This window comes from Calonectris borealis, chromosome 2, assembly GCF_964195595.1.
Source record: "Calonectris borealis chromosome 2, bCalBor7.hap1.2, whole genome shotgun sequence".
In the NCBI taxonomy this organism is placed as follows: Eukaryota; Metazoa; Chordata; class Aves; order Procellariiformes; family Procellariidae; genus Calonectris; species Calonectris borealis.
The window spans coordinates 159,086,307-159,099,251 of record NC_134313.1 but is presented as its reverse complement, the minus strand read 5'-3'; the positions used below and the strand labels follow the sequence as shown (position 1 = coordinate 159,099,251).

The 12,945-nt window shown below is 42.5% G+C and overlaps 1 protein-coding gene across 1 annotated transcript in view; it reads right to left on the bottom strand.

Annotated features, from left to right (window-relative positions):
* ADARB2 (adenosine deaminase RNA specific B2 (inactive)) overlaps window positions 1-12,945 on the bottom strand; it is a 315,194-nt gene that overhangs the window by 105,555 nt on the left and 196,694 nt on the right. Inside the window, exon 2 of the mRNA XM_075144105.1 lies at window positions 7,053-7,139. Within this exon, the coding sequence (XP_075000206.1) occupies window positions 7,053-7,139 (87 nt within the window). The remainder of the gene's footprint in view (window positions 1-7,052; window positions 7,140-12,945) is intronic.

Genomic DNA, 12,945 nt, shown 5'->3' with positions numbered 1-12,945 from the left:
TCCAACCAGCACTGAGCGTGGAGCCGTTCCCATGGTTTGGTATTATCAGACATGAGCATGCCACCTGTGCGGGCTGCGTGAGTCCCAAGCACAGAGAAGGTCCCCATGGTCCTTAGAGGACAGAGAATGGTCCTCCCACTTTCTACGGGGCCATGGCCATATCTGGTTTGCTCTCTACCCTGATGTACAAGCTGGCTGCAAGGATGTAAGGGGGGAGCTGCCGGCTATGCCTCGAGGAGCTTCTGCTGAAGTGGTGTGTCTTTGCTGCAAGCCAGTGTTAGGCTGGGCTGGCAGATGCACAGGAGCCTGCAGAGGATTGTGTGGAACGAACCATCATGATTAAAAACCTCCTTTGTATCCTGATGAGTTGCACTTGTATTAAATATCAAAAGACTTTTTCCCATCAGAGCAATAAGTCTGCACTCATGCAAGTTGTGCCACAGAAAGCAGCTCACTGCTTAGACATGAGTAAAAATCATGGCTCAGTTGCATGTGTGGGGGCCCATTTGCAGGACTGAGTGTTTAGGCTCCCTTTCCTGAAAACCCTTTAGCACACCCTGAGCTTCCAGCCTGAGCCTATGTCTCACCAAAGTTACTTGCAGAAGTGCTTTGCTGAGGCAGAACGTGAACTGACAAATTAAGGTCTTAGTGACTAGTTAATTTTTACTTTCTGAAGCTAAGGGGAGAGAATGAAGACAGGTGAGGAAGGAAAGAAAAAGAAATACATAATAGAAAAAGAAAAGTTTCATCATATGGCATTCAGCTGTATAAAATATGACATCTTTAAACCAGCCTCCCTGGAAATAAGACATTTAAAAGGTCAGGTTCACTAGGACACAAGGCTAATGTGGTCTTTTCTCATTGAGTTCACAACTCTATTTATGGAAACTCTGATCTGAGGGGGAAGGAGATACCAACTTTAACTTTCCTCTATTTAGCCTGGCAGTGGCTTTGGCCAGCCATTTTCCACCGTGACCCTTTCTCATGTTTCCATCCCACTCAGAATACGCCTCTTTTGTTGCGTGCATTTTTTTAAATAAACGTGAAATACTTTGACTCAGACATACTTTTTAGCAGGAAGCAGGTTTGGTTCTGTATTTCACACCTCCTCTCTCATCTTATCTAATAGGTTTTTACAGAGCCAATTATGGTACATAATGATATTGTAGTCAGGAAGCATGAAAAGAAAGATAGCTTTTGCTTCACACAGTATTCAGGTTTGAAAAGAATTTGTATTGATTATGCACCACTGAATAGGAAAACTCAAGGGGTTATTTGTATTTATAATTCGTATTGTCTTATTCCAGCTGTTTTTTCTTTCATAGTCAGAGAACCACGGATTTGTGAACTTGAATGTGTGACCTTAACATCTTACCTTAATCACCCTCACTGAAACAGTGGCTAACTAAAAACATGGCAACATAAAATAAACATTGCATGTTTGTCTTAAATTCTGTCTATGAAATTGTCTAGTCCAGGTTTTGGCCAACAGGGAGTTTGCATTGATGTAGTGAAAAAATGCAGAGATGCAAGTGTAAAACTTCCAGAGATCAGGCACAAAGGATATGCAGACAACATCGGGCGTGCGCAACAGTGACGTGCCTCTATTTATGGTATGTTTTGGCCTGGTCACAACAAAGGAAATCCATGCAAGTATCCTTACAGTCAACCAGATTTCTAGAGGACCTGACCCTGAAACACCAGGAAATAGCTCAGTTCTTCACAGACCTCAGTGAGAGCTGCAGCAGGCCAAAAGTCATCATGGCATGTAAATCAGAGGCAGCCTAAATTCAGTGAGCGCCTCAGAAAGTCTGTGAGCCTGATGGACTTGTGTGATACCTGGCAGCTGCCGGGCAATGTGAAATTACTTTATACTTTCAAGTATCTTTGAAATAGGAGGTCTTTGAAATGTGTCTTTTATGAGACCTCTGTGTAGCAGACATAAGATTACCTCTCTAATGGTGGCACATGTACTTCTATTTTGAAAATCAGACAAAGCAGGCAAATGACACCAAACTACGTAAGATAAATACTGTAAGCAGCAGTAATAGAACAATCACAAGCAATTTTAGAAATGAAGAGCACTAAAAGGAAAGGGGTAAGTCGGAGGATGCACACAGGGAAAATGCAAAACTGTGGATCATTTTCAGTCCTGTTATCTCTCATAATGTCTTTGCTCTTAAGTTCCCAAAACACATTCTCTACATTTGTAAGAAAAAAAGATAATAAAATATGGTTCTCCGATGATGAAAGGTTGGAGAATAATAAAATTGTAAGGGGAGGGAGTTAAAAAAAAGGAGAAAGAAAAATATCATAATTTTTTGGCAATAGTTTCTAATTTATTGTGTAAGATTTCTAAAAAAGTCCCACACCTCTGCACTGTAATATCTCCTCAGGTAACTTTATTCATTGATTTTTGCAGTTTCACAAGCAAGAGGAGACATTGCAATCTTGTATTTGCTTCAGTAATTGAATGGGAGAGAGAAAAGCAGTTAGTGAAATATATTTATTTATGCATTATTTCTCAATCTTCTGTCTGCTCTTTCATGTTTTTCTCCTTTTGGTCATTATGCACAGTAGAGTTAACCTAGAGAGTCTGCATCATCAAGAGCTTTTCAGAACTATAATGCATCACTAATAATGACTCTGCCTATGTCTCTGGGTCATAAGGGCTCTGCAGAACTAGCCATCCGATACTCCACGCTACATTTGAAGAGATAATATTGTTCCTGTTGAAGGTTATTCTGCTGCCAAGCCAACTTCCAGGGAGGATGGGAAAGGAGAGGTGGTAGGTGGCATCTTCGTTTTGGCTGGCATCTTCACTATTGAATTACAAGGGGCAGTACATTATTGAAAAGCTGTGATATTGAAAGAAAGAATTTGCAATCTCTGTAGTATAGCAAACTTCTGATTCAACTGATAGCTCTGACACAGGAAGTTACTGTCTTTAGAAATGTTTAGTAAACACCGGATTGCTACCAACGCATTTTCAACAATACAGGTAGCGCTTAATTTTTATTTTTCTGCGTTTTAATATCTAACCCCTGTTTGACCTGCTTATGTAGAGCACATTTTTGCTGTCCATCTATGTCACATTGACTGCAGAAGTTAGAAGGATTGACCTCCATAAGTCCTGGCATACTTGATAATGAAAAATTTTAAATCAGAAGCAATAGGTATGAATCCAGGAGCCAGAGCCACGGTACCTTTGCCCAAGGTCAGCTTCTACATCAAATGCTGTGTAGGGCAGGCAGTCTCCTCTTGCAAGCAAGATAGCATTTTCATACACTTGTTGAATCCACAACGGAGGTTTGGTAACTCTTCTGCTGGGATTTTTAGGTTTGTATTCTTGCCTTTAGAATAATAAACTTGTAGCTAACAACAGAAATCACGCCTTCCTCTCTTAAATGAAAACACACAGATATGTATTTTTAAACCTTCCTGAAAGAAGTCTACTTAAGGGAAACCTGCCATGATCTCTCTGTTGTTGCTGAACCCTCCCCGCCAGCTCACAGGATTCAGGCTGTTTAAAACAATATCGTTAGACTTTATTGGTGTGTAACACCACAGTGTGAAGAGAACGATTACCAGTGCAAAAAAGTACAGGACTTTGCTTAAAGTGAAGATGGAAAATTTGTGAAAGGTGATTGCCATTGCCTTTAGCTGTTCCAGAATGAAGATACTCTGCCCACCTTATTATCTGAAATAACTGTGAAATCTGTGCATATCTAGTACAGCTCTTACCAATTAGGGAAATTATTCAAATGACCTAAGGACCTGACTTAGATGATACTCAGACTCTGAGTATCTCTGTCCAAGTTAGCAAATAAGTGCGTGCAGCAAAAAACGTGGGCAGCCCATGGCAGAAACCGATCTAAGTACATGCCTTCCTGAATGAGGACCAGACTATAGCTTAGCTTTAGGCATGGGAGAAATCCAAACGATGGCAATAGACACAGTTTTCAAACAAAAACAGGATGTTTGATTTTGGGGGGGATTGCTTGGGGCTCTGACTGCTGGAAGGGGATTCACTCTCCTCTTAGGGGCAGGGTCCCTTCTGGATCTCACATTGTGCAATCAAAAGCTCTGGTGCCTCATGCTGCCTGAGGGGGACTTTGACCGACATGCTCATAACTGAACATGCTTCAATACACTGAATCTGGGCCTGGGATTCATCCTACAAGACTGTTGCAGTGGCTGAAAATCATGTGTTGGGGACCATCACCATCAGCTCCCTCTGCAGGCACTGGGGAGAGGTATACACCTCCAGAAGGACGCTGCACCGAGTCTGTGCATATGGCAGTATTGAGCAATGAGATCCCCAGGAATTATATGCTCCTGCTAGAGGTACACCCTCGATTTGCAAGTACTTGTGTCTGGTGATAATCTGCCTTGATGCCGTGGCATAACGTGGATGAAACAATTAAAGGCCAGGGACAGGCAGGTCTGTAACATCAAGAAAGGCAGGCAGGCAGGCAGTGAAGAGGGAATGATTATTCACTGTTTCATGCAATGCAAGCACTAGAGATAGCAGGCTTGAAGCAATAAAAGGGTGCAATTTTTGACAACACACTAAATCACTGAAATCCCTGTTCCTGGCTGTTGAGATCAAAAGTATCAGTGGGCTTCCAGAGAGGACTAGACAGGTCTGTTGATGTCTAAGGTGCAAAATCTAGCTAAGTGAATTCCTTGCTGGGTGCTAGAAAGATATACCAAGAAGAAGATCACCATTTAAATGTCCTTTTTCTCAATGCATCACTAACAGCAAATGTTGAAGACAGTGTACAGAGCTAAGCTTCCTATTTCTAATCCTGTGTGACATTTCTTACATTCTTAGCTAACTTTAACTTCTGGGAATGAATAGGGTCGTCCTTTTCTCACATGTTCAAGATAAGGTCTTCACCAGAGACTGATGATTAGTTTACCCAAAATGCCATTCCAAAGGTGCCTAGTGCCTTCGATACATTTTTCTAGTATTGGTTCATGGATCATAAAACACAATAATAGTGTCTATATGCTAATAATCACCAGTTGAAAACGCACATGTAGTTAACCTGGCACGGCTCCCTTTGTAAAGAAGGCCTAAAGGAATGTGAAACAGGATTTGAATCCATTTCAGCTAGTGGGACCCTGCCTATTGATACAGCACAGCCCGGGAAGGGGCACTCTCACAGGATGCTCGGTGAGCAGAAAACTACAGGGATAAGCAAACCACTTCTCTACCTTGCCAGCATTCTCCTAGGCTAGTTAAATTGTTAGCACAGAAGAAGGTTTTGGTTATTCAAAGCAAATCACTGAAGCTCTGTAAAATGACGAATTACTACAGTTACATGTGTGCTATAGAAATTAGTGGGATTTATACCACTATACTAGAAGTGAACACTGAAATATGGCTGATTTTAAATTAATTCTTTTTTTTTTTTTTTTAAAGATTCCAATAGTAACACCTAAAAATGTGTTGTATGTGCCAAGAAACAAATCACTGCCTTATCACTGGAGTGTATGTTTGACCCAAGAGAGGACTAGGCAGCATGTCCCCGAAAACAGTAAAATTTGCTGTTTCTCTTTCAGAAAGCACAGCTTACCCTGTCCATGTGAGCTATTTTAAAGCCAGTGCCGGCACGAAGCAGTCTTGGCATTACAGCAGCAATAAGAAAATGGTGTTACAGTGTTTGGCTTGTACAAACTTCCTACATTACCTAAAAATAACGAAGTAGCACATTTGGGAAACGTTATGCAGGAGGTGCCTGCACAAGCTCATCATGTGCATAATATGTTTCCTGTGTGTACTTCTCATATCTCTTCCTGAAAATGTAGCCTCCCTGAGACCAATTTTGAAGGATTGTCAGGATTTTTTTTGCCTTTGCTAAGATATGTAAAAACCTACCGGTCCCTGTGCAGCAGAATGGTGTGATGTCCATGGGATACTCGGTAGCAGAAAACAGAGGGCTGTGCTCCTTCACTCCTTCAACAGCTATTCCCCTTGGTGCCGCATCGTGATCAAACCAAGGCAGATTAGCAACAACGAGGAAAAAAAGCCCATTCCTCCCACCCACTGGCTCTAACAGGGCAACATGTCAGTGTGTGTCTGGCTGGAAAAGAAACCCATCTGGTAGGTGATACTAAAACTCAAAGAGTTGCTCATTTGGTTCAGAAAGCTTCCCTCCCTTTTTCCAATGAGTCAAGATGCATTACAGTAAGCAAGGCTGGATAACGCCCAATAATTGCTTCTAGGTGATAAATGGGAGGGCTTACTGAGGGTTATTCAGCCCTAACTGCACACTCCCAGACTTCTTGGTGTTTTGAAGACTTCACAACACCTTCAAACCCAGCAGCACTTTCCTCCAGCTCTGCAGTCACAGGTTCAAGGAGTGTCAGTGACTTTGTTCAGGTGTAAGGGCCCAGGAGAATCCAGTGGTTAATTTTTGGGTTACATCTAGTTTATTTAAGCCGGGTTAATCATCTCAATTGGATTTGGTTTCTTTCTTTCTTTTTTTTTTTTTCTTTTATTTTTGTTCTCCAGGTCATACCATAGAAGCGAAAGAGAAGACAATTTTTCAAGTAGAGGGCTTGTTCCAGCAGTCTTTACTTTTGCGAAAGTCCTTTTGTAATTGAGGAAATATAAATGAGGGGAAGGCACAGCACCAAAATGTCCTGTTTTTTAGGGGCTGTGAGAAAAGCAAGAGAGCAAAGTAAGGTAACATAAACAGGAAAGGAAAAGAAGCTCCACAGTCCTGTAAACCTGGGTGTAAACATCTCCTTTTTGTAAGAAATTTTTCCTTTGTGTTTGTGACACTCCACTTACAGCCCCACCATGCAAAGGTCTGCACAGGGAAAAGTGGGAAGGTGAGCTGAGATTAACCCTTCCTTTGCTGGAGATTGGAGAACGTTTGCACTCAGCATCAGGGAATTTTGCATTTTACATGAGGACTGGGCTTATAGCCTGCCAATATTTGCAAATCCACCTCCTTTCCACAATTGCCCCAACACAGTAGAGCTTTTATCTTTAAGTTTGATTATTCATCTGTCTATAAATAAAAGAGACTGCTTACTTAAATTGTCTTCATCCTCCATGGTGGTTGTGCCAGGACTCAGGTACTTGAAGGGAGCTATGAAGGTTGACAGTATGCTTACTTTTTCTGGAAGAAAACAGAAGAAAAGAGACATATAAAATCAGTATTTTGTCAGTGCATTCTGATCTACTCCACACTTTTTCTCAGGTGAAAACACCTCATCAAGTCCGTTTCTTTTTTGTTTTTCCTGACTCTATAGCCCCACCAAAATTCACAGAACTGCAATACATTTACAGCTGGCACGCACAAACACCAAATGCATGTCCCTCCTGGTTTCTGCCCCTGTGTAGTGCTCCTTGGCCATGCTTCCCAGCAATGGTGCCCAAACACTGCAGAGCTGGGAATGTGGGAGGCTTGAGCTGGTCCAGCTGGGAATGGGGGAGGAGGGTGAGAACTGGAGGTGGTCAGCCCTGGGAGGAGGGACATCAGAACTGCTCTAATGGACGAGACCATCAGCTCACCTCCTCTTGTTCCCTCTCCCTGACAGAGGCTGAACCAGAAGTCTCAGAGAAGCTGAAGCGTTGATGGCACAAGAGACTACAACTGCTTCTAATTCTTCTAGAAATTGTTGATTTGATTTTTGGAAAACCTTTATGGTGTGCACAGGAAGCTATTATCCAAACGATAAGAATCCTATTTGAAATCCTTCTTATTCACATTCATTTTAAGTGTAGCTTCTTCTACCTGCAGTTTCTGTTTATCGTGCAGATAATAGATGGCACAGAAATTTACTGCCAGTGCCACGATCCGCCTCTGCATTAGTTGCCAGGACAGATTCAGTAAAATGAGAACAGATACTGGTTTATACTAGCTCAAAATTTGGATCAGGATTTATCTATTGGGAAAAGTTGCTGTTAACACAAACACTAGAAACAGGGATATATTGAAGATACATGTTTTATTTAGTTTGTTGACTACTTTATTTAATTTGTTGTTCAGTTTGTTTAGGCTGAATTCCTCCTGACAAACTATGGGTACTTTGCTGAGGACCTACATCAACAGGGTGTCTACCTTAGGTAGCAGAAGAAACAGAAACACACCTTACAAAGGTGATCCATAGCTTTGAAGGACTTAGTTGCTTTCCTAAAGTACTTCTCTGCTTAGAAAGCCTCAGTTAGGTGGAAATGCTCTGAATCCTGCACATTGTGAACAACGCTGGGCTTTCATCTTGTGGCAGAAGCATCAAAAACCAAACCAAGAATCATAGAATCATAGAATCATAGAATCATACAGGTTGGAAAAGACCTCTAAGATCATCGTGTCCAACCGTCAACCCAACACCACCATGCCCACTACACCATGTCCCTAAGGGCCTCATCTACACGTCTTTTAAATACCTCCAGGGATGGTGACTCCACCACTTCCCTGGGCAGCCTGTTCCAAGGCCTGACCACTCTTTCAGTAAAGAAATTTTTCCTAATGTTCAATCTAAACCTCCCTTGGCACAACTTGAGGCCATTTCCTCTTGTCCTATCGCTTGTTACTTGGGAGAAGAGACCAACACCCACCTCGCTACAACCTCCTTTCAGGTAGTTGTAGAGCGCGATGAGGTCTCCCCTCAGCCTCCTCTTCTCCAGACTAAACAGTCCCAGTTCCCTCAGCTGCTCCTCATAAGGCTTGTGCTCCAGGCCCTTCACCAGCTTCGTTGCCCTCCTCTGGACACGCTCCAGCACCTCCATGTCCTTCTTGTAGTGAGGGGCCCAAAACTGAACACAGGATTCGAGGTGCGGCCTCACCAGTGCCGAGTACAGGGGCACGATCACCTCCCTGCTCCTGCTGGCCACACTATTTCTGATACAGGCCAGGATGCCGTTGGCCTTCTTGGCCACCTGGGCACACTGCCGGCTCATGTTCAGCCGGCTGTCAACCAGCACCCCCAGGTCCTTTTCCTCTGGGCAGCTTTCCAGCCACTCTTCCCCAAGCCTGTAGCGTTGCATGGGGTTGTTGTGACCCAAGTGCAGGACCCGGCACTTGGCCTTGTTGAACCTCATACAGTTGGCCTCGGACCGTCGATCCAGCCTGTCCAGGTCCCTCTGCAGAGCCTTCCTACCCTCCAGCAGATCAACACTCCCGCCCAACTTGGTGTCGTCTGCAAACTTACTGAGGGAACACTCGATCCCCTCGTCCAGATCGTTGATAAAGATATTGAACAAGACCGGCCCCAGTACTGAGCCCTGGGGAACACCGCTCGTGACCGGCCGCCAACTGGATTTAACTCCGTTGACCACAACTCTCCGGGCTCGGCCGTCCAGCCAGTTTTTTACCCAGCGAAGAGTGCACCTGTCTAGGCCGTGAGCCGCCAGCTTCTCCAGGAGAATGCTGTGGGAGACAGTGTCAAAGGCTTTACTGAAGTCCAAGTAGACCACATCCACAGCCTTTCCCTCATCCACTAGGCGGGTCACCTGGTCATAGAAGGAGATCAGGTTGGTCAAGCAGGACCTGCCTTCCATGAACCCGTGCTGGCTGGGCCTGATCCCCTGGTTGTCCCGCACATGGCTTGTGAGCACCCTCAAAACCAACCGCTCCATAATCTTCCCTGGCACCGAGGTCAGGCTGACTGGCCTGTAGTTCCCCGGATCCTCCTTCCGGCCCTTCTTATAGATGGGCGTCACATTGGCGAGCCTCCAGTCGTCCGGGACTGGATACTGGATACTGAGATTCAGTGAGCTGAAGTGTACTCCACCCATGCCAGACTGCTGACGGCTGTCTGACCTTCAGAACTAACCCTCAAGACACTGGATGTCGTACACAAACGTCAGGCTTCTTTGCTGAGAAAATATTCTCACTTCTCATAGAGAGTTAATCCATTAACCAAGCAATGAGGACATGTGCTTCCTTGCTGAGGTTGCTAATGCCTACTCCCGCCACCAATCAAAAAGCAAAACCATGCAGTTTTATACTATACTATTATTAGGTAAAGGAATATTCTATGTTTTATCTTTCACCCCAACCAATTTTGTGCAGTCAATAAGTGAGATTTACAACGCAGATTTAAAATTTATCAAATTATTTTCCCTTTTGCCTTAAAGGACCCTTTAGCCATCTTAAGCTTTTGTTGTTAATGTTTCCCGCCTGTCCCCAAAGACCTTGCTGGTGCCCTTTTTTGTGGCAGAGAAACGGGATGGCCTGTAAAATTTATGGCACTCTTAGAGCAGCAATAGATGGGTTCGTGTCAACCAAACTCAGGCAGACCCTAATAACAGGATATCCTTCAATCAATACAGATGATAAAGATTATAATTTAATATTTTAATCCATTGGCTGAGCAATGGAAAATTTAGTTTGTGTCTGGAAGACGGAGGAGGGCAGGATTTTTGATGAGCAATGTAAGAAGAGAAGAGCCGTAGTATGCACATAGCACAGGTGAATTATCAAGCCTATGGAGGAGGGGAAGATAGATGACAAGATAATTAAATGTAGGTGTTTACAGGGAAATAATCTGGCTAGGTATAAAACTATTGGTATGGTTGCGCACTTCCATCTTTTGCATGTTATTGCCTATTACCATATATATACCATTGTCAATGGTGAAATTCAGTGTTATTTTTGTTTACCATTTCAGAACAAGATTAGGAGAGTTGTGTATTCACACTTTACAGTCCCCATGTATTTTAAAGTCCATCACAATTAGTCTTATTTCCAGCAGTTTGATGAAATCTTATGAATAAGAACAAAGGACATAGCTGGATAGGAAAAAGCCATACAGAGAAATACCTTTAAAGCCTCATTTTTTCTCTCACTCTCTTCTTCTATGTTTTTTTTTTCCCCAAAAAGAAGCAATGACAGGTAGCCCAAAATTAGAGTGGCTATTTTTACTTTATAACTGTAAATGTTCTCTGTATTTGTCTGAGGAAATTATTTTTCAAGGCTAGGAGAGAGGGTTTAAGAGAAGAAAACAAGACATTTCAAAACCTCTCTTCTCCAGAAAGGCAGAATACATAACCCTACACTTATGAGAATCTATACAAGGAGTTTATTGCTTGCATTATAATTGTAGCAAAAGCCTCCGATGACACGAAGGAGCTATTTCATGAGGGCCTACATGGACACAAAGGAAGCTGTATTTACAATGGAAATTGAGAGACAAAGAGCAGGTATAGTGGGATTTATTTCTAGACACCCTGGAACACTAACGCAAGACGATAGCATCGTATTTTGTAGCGTATTCACTACAAAAACATCCTTCCAAGTGATGCCAAGTGGAACTCTGTTCCAGTACCCTAAGCACAAAAATCACCATTTCTCCTGATGAGAAGCCCATTATAGGAAGAAACCTCACTCTCCTCTGTTTTGGGATGGAAAAGAATTTCAGTTCACACTTCTTAAATACATATTTTCCAGCAGCAGCAAATAGTTAAAAAATAATTATGAACACTGTTTTGACAGTAGCCATATAAATAATTTAAACAAATCAAAAAACCATCGGCCAAGATATGTTTTGCATGAAAAACAGAAAATGATTTAGTCCAAATGATTCAGCAAAGCCTGGCATATAAGGCAGCCAAGTTTCCACTAAAATCTGCTCTTGTTGTGAAGTTGCTCTTGCCCTGTGGATGCAGTCAGAAAGCTGGTCACAGGTCCTGTAAATACTCTTTTATTGTGAAGACAGGAATACACATATACAGCTATAAACAGCATTCGTGCCCTTCATACCTATCAGTATTTAAAGGGCACCAGAAAATACGGCTTGATCATCAGACGTACTGAAGTTCTTTCACTCTCAATCACCTGAATAAAAGCAATGGGAACAGCTGGAGCTCAACACTTTTAAAAATCAGGCCTTACACATGTTGGACAAATTGTTTAGCTTTAAGAAGAGCAGACTGAGTGGGGTCATAACAACAGTCTTCAAATACATAAAAAGCCGCTGTATAGAAAAAGGAGCAAACTGTATTCCATGTGCATTAACACAACTAGAAGTAATGGACTTAAATTGCACCAAGGAAAATTCACTCTAAACATTAAAAAGCCTTCCTAACAGTAAGGATAGTGCAGCACTGGAATAGATGGTCTAGTGGGGAGGTTGAGGCGCCATTGGTGCTGAAGGGCTGTAGGAAGACGGTTGGCATCGGCAGGGTGTTGCACCTGTCCATGGGTCCATCCCTTGTAGTCTCTCTCTTATCCCTGTGGACCCCAGTAGAACCTGGCCTTGAGATCACGCAGCAGGTTCTAGCTCAAACTAGCAGTATTTGCTAATATTAGCTAATCTCTGAGCAGAAGCTTATGGCATGCTCTTTTGCTTGGCAGCTAATGAGCACTATTAATAATTGTTTTTTAAAATGCAACTTCTGAACACAAGAAGGATTAGAGAGATGGCTACCAGTGGTTTACCAGATCAGCGTTAGCAATGTTTTACTGAATCAGTTTCATTCTCATATTCTAATTGGTTACCATAAACTACTTTACTTGTTAGAGGTTTCTTTAATAACATTCTTTTAAAAAGACAATGCGGACATTATAAACGAGTCCTAAATAATTCGTTTGGTTTGTATGGAGTATGAAGTTACTCAGGAAGGGTCAATTCTGATGCAATAGTGTAAACTCAGCTGCAAAAACTCTTGGAAAAAACCTTATTTTTATTTCTCTAAAGCAGTATTTGCAGTTACTCAAATAGTTACATTTTTACAGTTGTGTTAGCCTTGATTTATTTTGAAAGGAGAGGATACAGGGAGGGAAGAGAGCCTGCACATCAGGAGATGATTCTCTATCTTCCTTCTCATATCTTAGTCAGTTCAGGCTTGGGCTGACAGTGATTGACAGGATGAGGGGATTCTTTACACAAAAGAAAAATATGGCAAATTTGCGGGGAAAATAGCAATGTCTTTAAAGCACAGCACTTACTGAGAAGGGCTCGCAGCCTTCTAAATTATGG